At 36.0% G+C, this 12,415-nt stretch overlaps 2 protein-coding genes across 2 annotated transcripts in view; one reads left to right on the top strand and one right to left on the bottom strand.

Annotated features, from left to right (window-relative positions):
- Positions 1–629: 629 nt before the first annotated feature.
- Positions 630–4,765, bottom strand: LOC111495662 (tonoplast dicarboxylate transporter). Its single transcript, XM_023145796.1, has 6 exons — positions 4,282–4,765; positions 2,957–3,434; positions 2,832–2,875; positions 2,645–2,740; positions 1,086–1,599; positions 630–984 (listed from the first exon to the last, which is right to left on the bottom strand). The coding sequence occupies exons 1-6, from the start codon at positions 4,720–4,722 to the stop codon at positions 947–949; spliced, it is 1,611 nt and encodes a 536-aa protein (XP_023001564.1). The 5' UTR covers positions 4,723–4,765; the 3' UTR covers positions 630–946.
- A 6,941-nt stretch (positions 4,766–11,706) lies between these two features.
- LOC111495690 (uclacyanin 1-like) overlaps positions 11,707–12,415 on the top strand; it is a 1,731-nt gene continuing 1,022 nt past the window's right edge. Inside the window, exon 1 of the mRNA XM_023145846.1 lies at positions 11,707–11,984. Within this exon, the coding sequence (XP_023001614.1) occupies positions 11,813–11,984 (172 nt within the window). The 5' untranslated portion in view covers positions 11,707–11,812. The remainder of the gene's footprint in view (positions 11,985–12,415) is intronic.

Below are 12,415 nucleotides of genomic sequence, written 5' to 3'. Positions count from 1 at the left end.
TGTAGACACATGTGAGTATGAGTATCCTTACAACGAGTTTATATGAAACTAGACTGTGAAATATTTTATCTTTTTTTTATAAATTCTTTAATTAAGAAAATAAATATTTCACAGGATGATCATATGAGACTTGATATTATTCCTGAGTGAGTTATGAGTTCATGCCTGTAATGTCTTGTCCTTTGAATAAGTGAGAATGACTTTTGTAATCAATTCAATATAATTGGGAATATAATTACAATAGATGAAATTCATTTCTTCTCGCAAAATAAAATTTAAGATTTTGAAATAAGTACTTGACAAGATTGTACCATATATGTTTGGATTATTATACTTCTTAAGTCACGAGCGTGTTCCTTTGTCTTGTTTTGTATTTAAATTTGCATGCTAGAGTCATTCAAGTAGCCCTAATCAAGTTAGTTTATAGAACAATTCAAATCACGAGTTTAGAAATGAGTTTTTCATTAAGGTAATTCGTTCCATAACTTTTTTTGAGTCAAATATTTTTCGTTTTTGAGAATCTTTGATAATTTAGATCTAAAAGTCTTATTCTTCAACAAGGTTATTAGATCAAACTCCAAGAGCATTATAACAGTCCGTAACTGGAGTCCCAAATCTTTACCCGTTCAAAAAAAAAAAAAAAAATCTATATTAACCTTGAAAAGAAGTTACATAGAACACTTTCAATCTATCTATAACATGGATACAAAACTTCAAAAACCAAGATTGCATTGTGACTAAATGCAACTATTCAAGTGAACATTTCCATATCCTTACAATATATAACAATGGCTATCCCATTTCCCTCTCTATACATAGCTATAAAGCCAGAGGTGCATATTTTGTATATCGATATCTATAGATATATAGATAGATATATATGCTTGTTTGTGATTCTTTTGGAGATATCTCAAAATTCAAGAACAAGCAACTTCAAATTTGGCAGTCACTGCATTGGTTTATCTGTCCCAAAAACGAAACGTCCTGCAAATCCAATGGCCAAACATAAGCGAAAATCGTGTTCAAAATGCACTAGACGAAATCGAAAGGCAAAAAACGAAAAAACGGGATGAAAAGAAGTATACCAAGTGTGGGCATGAGAAGAGAGACAACAGCAATGCCAACGATCTTCAAAGGCAAGCCAATCTTGATCATGTCCGGGATGTCAATGTAGCCAGTGCTGAAGCCAACCACGTTGGAAGGTGTTGCTGTGGGCAGCATGAAGGCGAACTGTGCGCCAATGGCACCAGGAATTATAAGGGAGAGTGGGTGGAGGTGCATTGTGTTGGCTATTTGGATGAGTATTGGGATCACTAGTGTTGTGGTGGCGTTGTTTGATGTCACTAACTCTGTTATGAGGCTGCTTGTAAGACATACTGCAGGGGCCACTGCTAAGTATGGGGCTTTCTGTAGGAAGTTTAATGCGTTGGCTAATATCTCTGCTAGGCCACTCTTGTTCACTCCGTCTGCTATGGCGAAGCCTGCTCCTAGTAGTAATATGATCCCCCATGGTAGCTTCTTGCATTTGTTCCAGTCCATTAGTTTCTCTCCTTCTTGCTTCTTGTTTGGGATTATGAATAGTAATGTTGCCATCATCACCTGCACGGTTGAAACACGGTTACTCACTTGTAGTGTGAGATCCTACGTCGGTTGAAGAGGAGAATGAAACATTTTTTATAAAGGTGTGGAAATCTTTTGCAGACGCGTTTTAAAAACCTTGAGGAGAAGTCTGAACGGAAAAATCAAAAGAGGACAATATAGCTTGACACCGGGCGATGTGCCAGTGAGGAGGCTGAACCCCAAAGGGGGTGGACATGAGGCGGTGTGCCAATAAGGACGCTGGGCCTCGAAGGGGGTGGATTGGGGAGTCTCACATCGATTGAAGAAGGAACGAGTGTCAGCGAGGATGCTAGGTCTCGAAGGGGGGTGGATTGTGAGATCCCACGTCGGTTGAGGAGAAGAATGAAACATTCTTTATGAGGGTGTGAAAACCTCTCCCGACGTGTTTTAAAAACCCAGGGAAACCTGAAAAGGAAAGCCCAAAAAAGACAATATTGCTAGGCAGCTTGGGCTGTTACAAATGATATTAGAGCCAAACACCCACTAACGTGCCAGTAAAGAGGTTGAACCTGAAAGGAGTAGACACGAGCGGTGTGCCAGCAAGGATGCTGAGCCTCGAAATGGGTGGATTGGAGGGTCCCACATCGATAGAAGAAGGGAACAAGTGTCAGCGAGAATGCTAGGCCCAGAAGGAGGATGGATTGTGAGAACAAAACATTCCCTTATAAGAGTGTGGAAACATCTCCGTAGCAGACGCGTTTAAAAACATTGAAAAGGAGTTCAAAAGGGAAAGCCCGAATAGAACAATATTTGTTACTTGTGAGCTTGAGCTGTTACAAATTGTATCAGAGCTAGACATCGACCGATGTGTTAGTGAGGAGCCTGAACTTCGAAGGGGAGTAGACACAAGGCGATGTGCCAACAAGGACGCTGGCCCCAAAGGGAAGTGGACTGAGGAGTACCACATCGATTAAAAAAAAAAAAAAAGGAGGGCCAAACAGAACATTAGGCTTTAAATGATTTAAAAAGCTTGAGAGCTATCAGAAGAAAGATTAGCAAGTGTGTGATTAAGAATGTCACTCACACTGACAGTTCCATCACCAGCACGGCCATCAAACAGAGCACCCCAACCAGGAATATCATCAGTAATGTTCTTCGTCATCCACAGGAATATCAAAATCTGCAACAACAAAGTTCATATCTCCACAATCACAACACACAAACTTGTAAAAAAAACATTAGAATCAACAAGAACAGTTCAGTGCCCACACCGAAAAAACAGCCACCACAGTCTTCTCAGCAAACGCCATAGGACCTGGTCACAATCCATCATAGTTAATCAACAAAACCCCACAACAAAACAACAAACAATTTCAATTTCAATTTCAAAACATACCCAACGCATGCAGCTCTCTCCTAAGCTGTGTCTTATCAAGATGCGTGGAAAGCGCAGGCCCAGATCCTTTGGGGCAATACATCAAACACAAGACGACCCAAAACACAAAGAAAATTACCAGAGCCATTGGCAGCGCAAAGAAACTCCAAGTATTGAAGCTAATAGGATCGGCATCCGGAAAGTAACTCTTCCACATTCCGACGAGGATGAGATTGACGCCGGTGCCGGTGAGAGTGCTCATTCCTCCGATGGGGGTAGCGTAAGTCACCCCCAGAATCACGGCCTTGCAGAACTTGGTCTGGGCAACGGAACGGGACGGTCCCGCCGGAAAACGCTGGAGGATTCCGGTGGCGACGGGCATCATCATGACGGCGGTGGCTACGTTGTGCATCCACATGCTGACGAAGAAAGTGGTGGCGCAGATACCCAGAAGAAGAAGTGGTGGGTTCAGTGGCTCCCCACAGAAAAGGAGAGTTACCTGAATTTATTGAATGGTCATTTCACTAATTTCACTAAATTGATTTTAATTTCATTTTAAAAATGTTCAAATTTCATCCCGTTGAGACATACGTTAAAAAAAAAAACATGTCCTAATTGTTGTTTGGTACAATAATTTTCTAATAAATCAATTACTAATAGATATTGTCCTAGTAGATTTTCTCTTTCGGCTTCCCTTCAAAGCATTAAAACGCGTCTTAAGGGAAGGTTTCCACACCCTTATAAGAGTGTTTTGTTATCCACTCCAATCAATGTGAGACATCACAATCCACCTCCCTTCGAGACCAGCGTCTTCGCTGGCACTCGTTCATTTCTCCAATCGATGTGGGACCGCCACCAAATCCACCCCTTTGGGGCCAACATCTTTACTGGCACATCGCCTCATGTCTATCCCCTATAGGGAACAACGAGAAGGTTGAGACATCATCCAGTGTCTGGCTCTGATACCATTTGTAACGACCTCTTTGAACTTTCCCAAAAAAACATCATACCATTGGTATTACGATATTGTCCACTTTGATCATAAGCTATCGTAACTTTACTTTTTAACCAAATTTCATTACCCAAAATAACTATTTTAACGAAAAGTAATTAAATTTTTAAACTTTTATTTATTTATGGTCTAATAAAATTTTCCATTTTTTTAGACAAATTATAAAATCAACTGAAGTTATTTAAAATATTGAAATTAATAGCTTATTTCATTTTTTTTTAAAAAAAAAAATAGAGTAATTAAAAAAAGAATAGAAAATAGTAAAGAAAACAAAAAATTGATGGGCAGCTTCCAATAATTGATCAAATAAATTAAAATTTAAATGAAAACTCACATTGAGAGCCAATCTCTTATGAATGTTGTAATGCTCAACGGCGAGGGCAAGAATGAAGCTACCAAGAACCAGCGCGATCACATCATTCATATAATTATGAGCCACCTCGTCCGCCGCCGCGATTCCGAACAGCGGGAACAGAAACAGCGGCGACATCGACGTGATCGGCATCGGCACCGCTTCTGTCAGCCACCACATGAACACCCACACCAGCACCCCCAGCATATTCCGGCTCCCGGTGGACAACCCCTCCAGCTTCATGAAGCTGCACACGGCAGCGCATAGAACCGGCCCGAGAACGACATACAAGTTTTTTAGCGTGAAGTTCGAGTTCACCGTGGATCGGAAACTGCCCGACCGGGGGAATTGAGGGTCGCCGGCAGCTAGAAGTGGCGTCTTTGGGTCGTCGGAGATCGGAATGGATGTGTGCTGGCCGTTCATTTCAGAGAGAGAAAGGAAAATGGAGAATTGTGATGAAATTATAATTTGAGAAATTTGGATCTATTTATTTTGGAGGGACATGAATTTAATTAAAAGAAAATTAGTGGATAAACTCTAGACAGCGAGTTCCCGCTCAACCCTTTATTTTTGAGTTATCGTTATTATTTACATTAATAATTAAAATTTCATAAGATTCAAATATCAAACATTTACGAATTACAACATCAATCACAAACATTAAATATTTTTAATCATTTTAAAAATCGGTAGAGCCGAGTTAGATTATAACCTATAGGTTAGATTGATCCGACCAGAAAATCGTTGGATTTTTGGTTTTTCAAAAATTTAATACAATCCAAACTCTGAAAAAGAATCTAACCACCCAACACAGATGGGTCGATGAATCTAATTATCTCGTCATATCATAACTCTTAATTTATTTATTTAATTATATATAAAAAAAAGGTATTTGCAATTATGTAGTGTTTACATATTAGTGGTTCCTAGTTGCGTGGGGACCACGAGAGGACACCCCAAATATTGGTAGGCTTCAAAATATTAAAAAAAAAAAAAAGAAAAAATCATTTTCAGGTATTTATTTATTCGATGAATTAATTATCCAATTGGGACGCGCCAACTTGTAAAATCTTACGTGGCAAAACTAGTGATCATCCACTTCAATTGTGTGACGTGTAATTTAATTTCAATCATATGAATGGCTTAAAATAATTCAAATTATTTAATTAATTTCTTTAATAAATTCGAATTTTGATGAAAAAAATCTGTTTGCCCCTTCACATATCTGGCTCTAAAATGGGACGTTCGTATTGAAAATGATATGGCTTATAAAATCTTCGAAACTAATGGTTTAGAAGCCGTGTTCAAAACAATGGCGTTTAGCCACAAATGTCGAACGGAATTTGGTCGTTTTTATTGGTATGCGGGTATAAGCGTTTGAGCTTGGTTGGCGCAATGAAGTATGAGAGTGATGTATGAATGTAATGTTAAAATATCATTACTGTTCCAAAAGAGTTAAGTCTAGTAATTATATGAGTTCATTGTCGATGTATTTTAATAAAATTATTTAGGTATTTTAGAAATAAATTATCTAGTTTCTACTGTAAATAATTCACCGTCGTACGAAAAGGTTTTTACAAAAAGAAATCTCAAGCAAAGTAAAGCGTAGTAATGTCTTGTAATATCTTTTTGATTGATCTTAATAAAGACTGCGAGTGTTTCCCACAAAGAGTTTGCTCAATAGTCTGATATCGGAGCAAAGTTAGTATAGGTTGTTTGATCTCTTGTAATTATTAGTATATTTTGTGGTTGCAGTTTTGTATGATCTTCCACATTATAAATAATTTCTTGAGATTATTAGTGTGTGAATTTCTTTGTGTTGTGAGTAGTTCATGACTCTAAAGATTGTATGATACTACTAAGGTATAACTAACACGATGAGTGATTTTCAAATTGTTGGATGAATTAAAAAACTCAATAGCAACAACTACAACACGTGGGTAACAAGCATGATGTCCTATTTACAATGATAAGACCTTTGGGATTCATTGGCGGAAATAAAATTACCCCGAAAGGAGGATTCTAATGGAGCCTTATGTTAATGGAGAATCAAAGCAGACAAAACAATGTTTTTCTTGAAAATCACAGTCGAAGAAGAGATGTTGGGGCACATTCAAGATGACAAGACACCGAAAGAAGCATGAGACACATTTGTGACACATTTCTCAAAGAAAAACAATACGAGGTTACAAATTCTAGAGAATAAGTTGTTATCAATCTCACAATGCGACCTGACGATGGCTCAACACTTCCATGGGGTCAAGTCAATGTATTGAGAGATTACCAAACTAAATTCAAGTCTGTCATTGGAGAAGCTCAAATGAAGATGATCATTATCCATGGATTCCAACCAAAATATAGAAGCTTCGTTATTACTGTACAAGGATAACCCTCTCGACCATCTCTTGTAGAGTTTGAAAGTTTGTTAGCGAGCCAAGAAGTCATGGTTAAATAAATGGGAGACATCACGTTAAATGGGGAAGAAGAAACATTCTACACAAGTGAAAGTCAGAGCAATAATAAGTCATCTACCAAACATGCATACTAAAATGGTGATAAAGGAAAAAGTCACCAAGGAACTGCATAACTTGGCAGAGCTCAAAATAACAACAAGAATTATCAAGGGAATATTTGAAGGTATTTGCTACAATTGCAGAAAGAATGGCCACATGTCCAAAAATTGTTGGTCCAGGAAAAAGTCCATCAAAAGCAATGTGACAACTTCCTAAAAAGAGATGAAGGATGAATGAGATGCAGAAGTACTATGTGTCATAGAAGAAGACGAGTTAACGCTCATGGCGATAATGGGTGAGCACATTGATTACGAGAATGGTTGGATCATTGATTCAAGATGCTCAAAACACGTGACTGACGATTAGAGTGGTGCAATGGCAGCGGGGTGGCCTTCAGAGAAGGAAGTATAACCTCACTTGGACAATATTGAAGAAATTCTACCACAGAAGACGAGGGAGCAAACTGTACACATTTGGTTAAGTGTTGATGCACATGAAGATCCAGTGACATTGATGTTAACGAGCAAGAAGTGACACAACCAAGCGAATTCAATGAAAAGGAAACGACACATCAACAACTTAGGTGATCAGATAGAATCTAAAAGCTAAATCTTAAGTATGCCAACACAGCTATTCTAGAAGACAAAGTTACAGAACCAGAGACATATGAAGAAGCTTCGCAAAACTTGGCTTGGAGTGATGGAGAAAAAAATATAGTCTTGGACCAAAATCAAACTTGGAACTAGTGTCAAAACTAGGAGATGTCAAAACCATCTCTTGCAAGTGGGTCTACAAAATAAAAGCGTTGATTGGATGGATCAATCGAGAGATTCAAAGCTTGATCGTAGCTCAATGGTCCTCTCGACAATATGGACTAGACTATTATGAAATGTTTAGTCTAATGGCGAAGATCACTACCATATGAGTCCTGTTAGCACTCGTGACAAATAAAGATTGGAAATTACGATAGATGGATGTGAATAATGCTTTCTTGCACAGAGAGTAAGACATGGAGATTTACATGAACCAACCAAAGAAATTTAAGAGTGCAGCTAATGCTAATCATGTATACAAGCTTAGAAAAGGTTTTCACGTATTGAAGCAAGCATCAAGCGCTTGGTATGGTAAAATTGTTAAATTTCTTATCCAAAGTGGTTATTTAGTTGCGTGTGGTGCGTTTTCAGATGAAAGAGCTAGGAGAGCTTAAACATGTCTTGGGCCTAGAAGTTGATAACACCGAGTTTTGTCGTGGGACCCTCATCAAATAGAGTAATAACTAAGATAGATAAAACTTACCAACCTAATAATACAATTTTATTTATCTACGTTATCAATATATAATTATTGAACAAAAAACCTAAAAATACTGTTTTTGTAAAAGGGCACCTATTTAGATACTTAAGGTTCTACATGGCTGTATCGAGTAGGGCGAACCTAACCTACCCTAAGACCTCATCGTTAGCCTAAATGAGTGTAAATATTCTAAGAATGAGGCGAGTATCAGACATCGTGAAATGATAAGTATCTAGATAGGGCAAGTACCTAAGAGACTATGAGAAGAGAGTCAATCGATCAATTAGGACCCCAATTGTGTTAGATCTTAAGAGATATGTAGTTAGAGGGTGCAATGCCCTGCAGAAGCTCGCCTAGAGATACATGACTCAATGTGTAATCCCAAAAAGTCGGTGATTCAAATACGTGGTACATGGCCATATAAAAATTTGATTAGAACCTATACGTAAGCTACTTATGGAGTATTTTATATTTGCTCGTGCCAATTTTTTGTTCCAGATGGTTTATGAGGTAGTAGTCATTGGCACGAACACTTGGGAATCATCTGGCTATTGGGAGCCTTAGATTCGTGTGCTTTCAATTTCATGAGTCTTTTGATGTTGTATTATGTACGTACATTATTTGAATACTTTCCTATTGTATTTAACTCCTGTGAACGTATTTTGTAATTTGATTAATTTATGAATTTGAATTTATTTTGATTAAAAATTTTGAATTCCGTCTCGTCGTCCATATTTAAAAGTCAAAACTTTTTTATCGAGTCTTTTTAAAACTCTGTATTAGTACGTGACGGGCTGTAATATGAAGCCAAAGCTTCCAAAAGCAGATTATTTCAGTGTCCTATTGTTGAATGCTATATGCTTGGCCGAATGATTTGTTTGATGTATATTATGCTCTAACATTATTCTCGTATGAATGCTAATTATAATTTTAAAATAATTATATTTGAGATTAAAATTTAAATTTGTTAAAATTAAATTTTTTTGCACATTCAATGTAATAAGTAATGATTGAATTATTTCCTAAAATTTAATATCTCAAAACATAAAAATATTTGGTAAAATGTTTAAAGGATTACGACAAGTCGTACTCGACAAGACAAGACAGCCGAACCAAACAGCCTCCCTAAATCTATTATGAACCTGTCGGGTCCCCAAATTATTGAGGGGTCTTGAGTGGCCAGGACCATTACCACGTGTCGAATATCTATAGGAGAATATTAGCTGGTCCCCACTAGGCTTAATAATGTGGCTATAAACCACGTGGTCCCCTGACGATGTGTAATTTTAGCATTATCATGGTTTTACACGTGGAAATGGTTCTGTTTTTCGTGGGTGAGCTGGAATTATTTATAATTAGAATCTTACAAAATATCTCTCAAGTTAAGTAGATTCATTTATGGAGATTTTTTTTTTTTTTTTTTTTTTTTTTTTTTTTAAGAATAAGATAGAAAATCATAAAATTAATATATCCAAATACAAATAAGTATGAATTTTATTTAAAAAAAAATTAAAAAAAAAAAACCGTCTACAACTCAACCCGAAAATAGAAAGTTAGGTTATGAGTTTTATTCGGATTGTTCGGATCACTAGTCTAACCAACTAAAAATGACGAGTAACCGTCTACAACTCAACCCGAAAATAGAAAGTTAGGTTATGAGTTTTATTTAGAGCTGTTCGGATCACTAATCCAACCAACTAAAAATGACGAGTTAGCACAAAACAAAACGAGAAAAAGAACTCAACAAAGTGGTGTCAGATTGTGTCTCTTTTATCTCGAGTCCTCCATTATCTTCAAGGCCCATCCTTTCCATTGGGCCTTCTTCAAAGGGTTAGCTCTCAATAAATAAATAAATAAAAAGTTTAGTTTATTACAATTTTACCCTCCCAACTGTTATTAAACGGCGTCGGGAGAGAGTAATTTCTCGTTAGCATCGAGAAAAATTAGTTTATCTCGATTATGTCATTTATCATTTAAAAATATTATTTTTTTCTAATAAATATCGTAGTCTCGAGAGAATAGGCGTCGGGAGAAAATGATTTTTTTTTTTTTTTGTTATTTTCTATATATTAATCTTTTTGGCTTTTTTTATTTACTAATTTATATTAGTCTTAATTTAGTACTTTTATTTATTAAGATATAATTTTAAAAAAATAGATATAAATATGTACTAACTTTTTTTGGCTTCTAATTTTAGATAAAAATATCCATATTTTTCAATCTTTTTTTATCCAATTGGTCTAAATATTTTAATGTTGGTTATATATTTTTTAACTCAATTTTTCTACCATAAAAAATATATAAATATATTTTTATATTAAAATAAAATAATTTAATTTAATAATAATTGCTTTTCAACGCCAGATAGTGGGTTAAAATGTGAGTTTGAAAACGGACCAAAATACCCTAAAATCCAAAAAAAAAAAGATTTAGGCTCGAATGTGAAAGGAAGAACTTATAGAAACCCTAATCGTGGCATCGGGCCAACATCTCGACATTGCTTTGGAAATTCCCAAAATCAGATTTTCATCTCCACGTCATGGACGGATATCACCTAGTTTGACTGCACGTATGTTTTTACTGACAAACTCAGATTTTCATAACGCTACTCTTGTAATATTGAGACACTTCGGACATATCTATTCATTATCCATTTGGGGTTTTTACCTGTAACATTTCTTGTTTTGACTCTAATGCTCTAAATTACTTCTTTCCGCTCTAAATATTCTTATTACTTGTTCGAATCCTCGTTTTAGCTTGAATCTTCTGAATCTTGTACTCTAATACCACAATCAAAATGCTCTGATATCAAGAAGCGGAAGCAAAATCAATCGTACTCACACACCCACCAATATCAATTAAACAAAGAGACATAAAGATTTACGTGGTTCGTAGAGAAGGAATTTTCTTACATTCATATGTGGTTGTCAATCACTGTAACTAAAGTGTTTATAAGTGTATCTCTTGCACTCTTACGTTACAAAGTTTCTCTCAATTGTCTCTAGACAAATACAAAATGGCAATGACTCCACATCTCAAAATAATACTAGACGAACCTTTATATATGCATAGCAACATGATACATGAATCAAAGCAACAATAATATTCATACGTGAATCGAGATGATTCATGTATCAATATAGGAGATGAACCAAATGAATCTGGTAGAGTAATGAACCGAAATGGGGAATGTACTAAAATAAAACAACAAACCAACTACGTAAACAAGTATCAAAATTAAACGAGAATTGTTCATCTCTCACGTGCACGTGCATAGCTGATCTTCCACTCTATTTCACCCCTAAGTTCTTATTATTCGGTTTCTCTAAGTTCGAGAAAGTAATATACTACTAAGCTACCTTAGTAGGATCTATCGAACTTATTTCTTTTTAAAGATATTAGGTTTCGTATATCTATTGCATGGGTTCATTCCCATGGTCGATCAATTTAACGTGTAACATTACGACCATCTCATCACATCACATCATGCGCAAAATAAAATTTTAAAATTTTAAAAATATTTAATTTTGGAATTTCTTCTTTTTGTAAAGCAAAGCAAATGATTCCCTCGAAAGGGTAAAAAAGGCTTTTTAATATTCCCATCTCTCTCTTTTCTCCATTAATTCTATTTAAACTCAGAAGGATCGAGAGAGCGCCGTTGCAGAGAGGAATCTTCATCCTTTGATTGAAAGCTTCAGCCGGTAGACATGGCGGCGGCGATGAAGAAGCTGGTGGCAGTTTTCACGGCGGCATTTGTTGCAACCACAGTTGCCGGAGCTCAGACGCATCATATCGTCGGCGGAGACCGGGGATGGGACGTCGATTCGAACATCGATTCTTGGTCGGCCGGAAGGAAATTCAGAGTCGGAGACAAAATCTGTAAGATCCATTCCTTTCGTAACTGTTTTCTTTTTCGGAACCGGCGAGTTTTTCCCCACCGGTACGGAACACAAGGGAAAGTGCCCAATGGAATTATTGCCTCGCATTATTGATCTTTTATCTTTTTTTTTTTTTCTTTTTTTTACTAAATAATAATTTTTTTTTGTTCAAAACATTAAATTTTGTACAAAATATACCATTTTTAAAATTATTATTTTTAAAGAAAAATAATTTAAAGTTTAAAAGTTAAGAACAAGGCGTTTCAAAATTATTATTTGATTAAATTATTTAGAATTTTGGGGAAAAAATGAAATCTAAAAATTTTTATATTCAAATATTTATTAGATGGGAATCACTTTAAAATAATAAATAAATAAATATATATATATATAGCCAATTTTTATTTGTAATAAAGTTGGGGGGGGGGGGGG

This window comes from Cucurbita maxima, unplaced genomic scaffold (genome assembly GCF_002738345.1).
Source record: "Cucurbita maxima cultivar Rimu unplaced genomic scaffold, Cmax_1.0 Cma_Scf00021, whole genome shotgun sequence".
Classification (NCBI taxonomy): Eukaryota; Viridiplantae; Streptophyta; class Magnoliopsida; order Cucurbitales; family Cucurbitaceae; genus Cucurbita; species Cucurbita maxima.
The sequence above is the reverse complement of the archived record's forward strand: the minus strand, read 5'-3'. Positions and strand labels throughout refer to the sequence as shown.

Coding starts and splice junctions, on each gene's coding strand:
- LOC111495662 (XM_023145796.1), bottom strand. CDS start 4,722: ATGAACGGCCAGCACACATCCATTCCGATCTCCGACGACCCAAAGACG. Junction 3,435..4,281: donor ATAAGAGATTGGCTCTCAAT/GTGAGTTTTCAT, acceptor CAATAAATTCAG/GTAACTCTCCTTTTCTGTGG. Junction 1,600..2,644: donor CTGGTGATGGAACTGTCAGT/GTGAGTGACATT, acceptor TCAACCGTGCAG/GTGATGATGGCAACATTACT.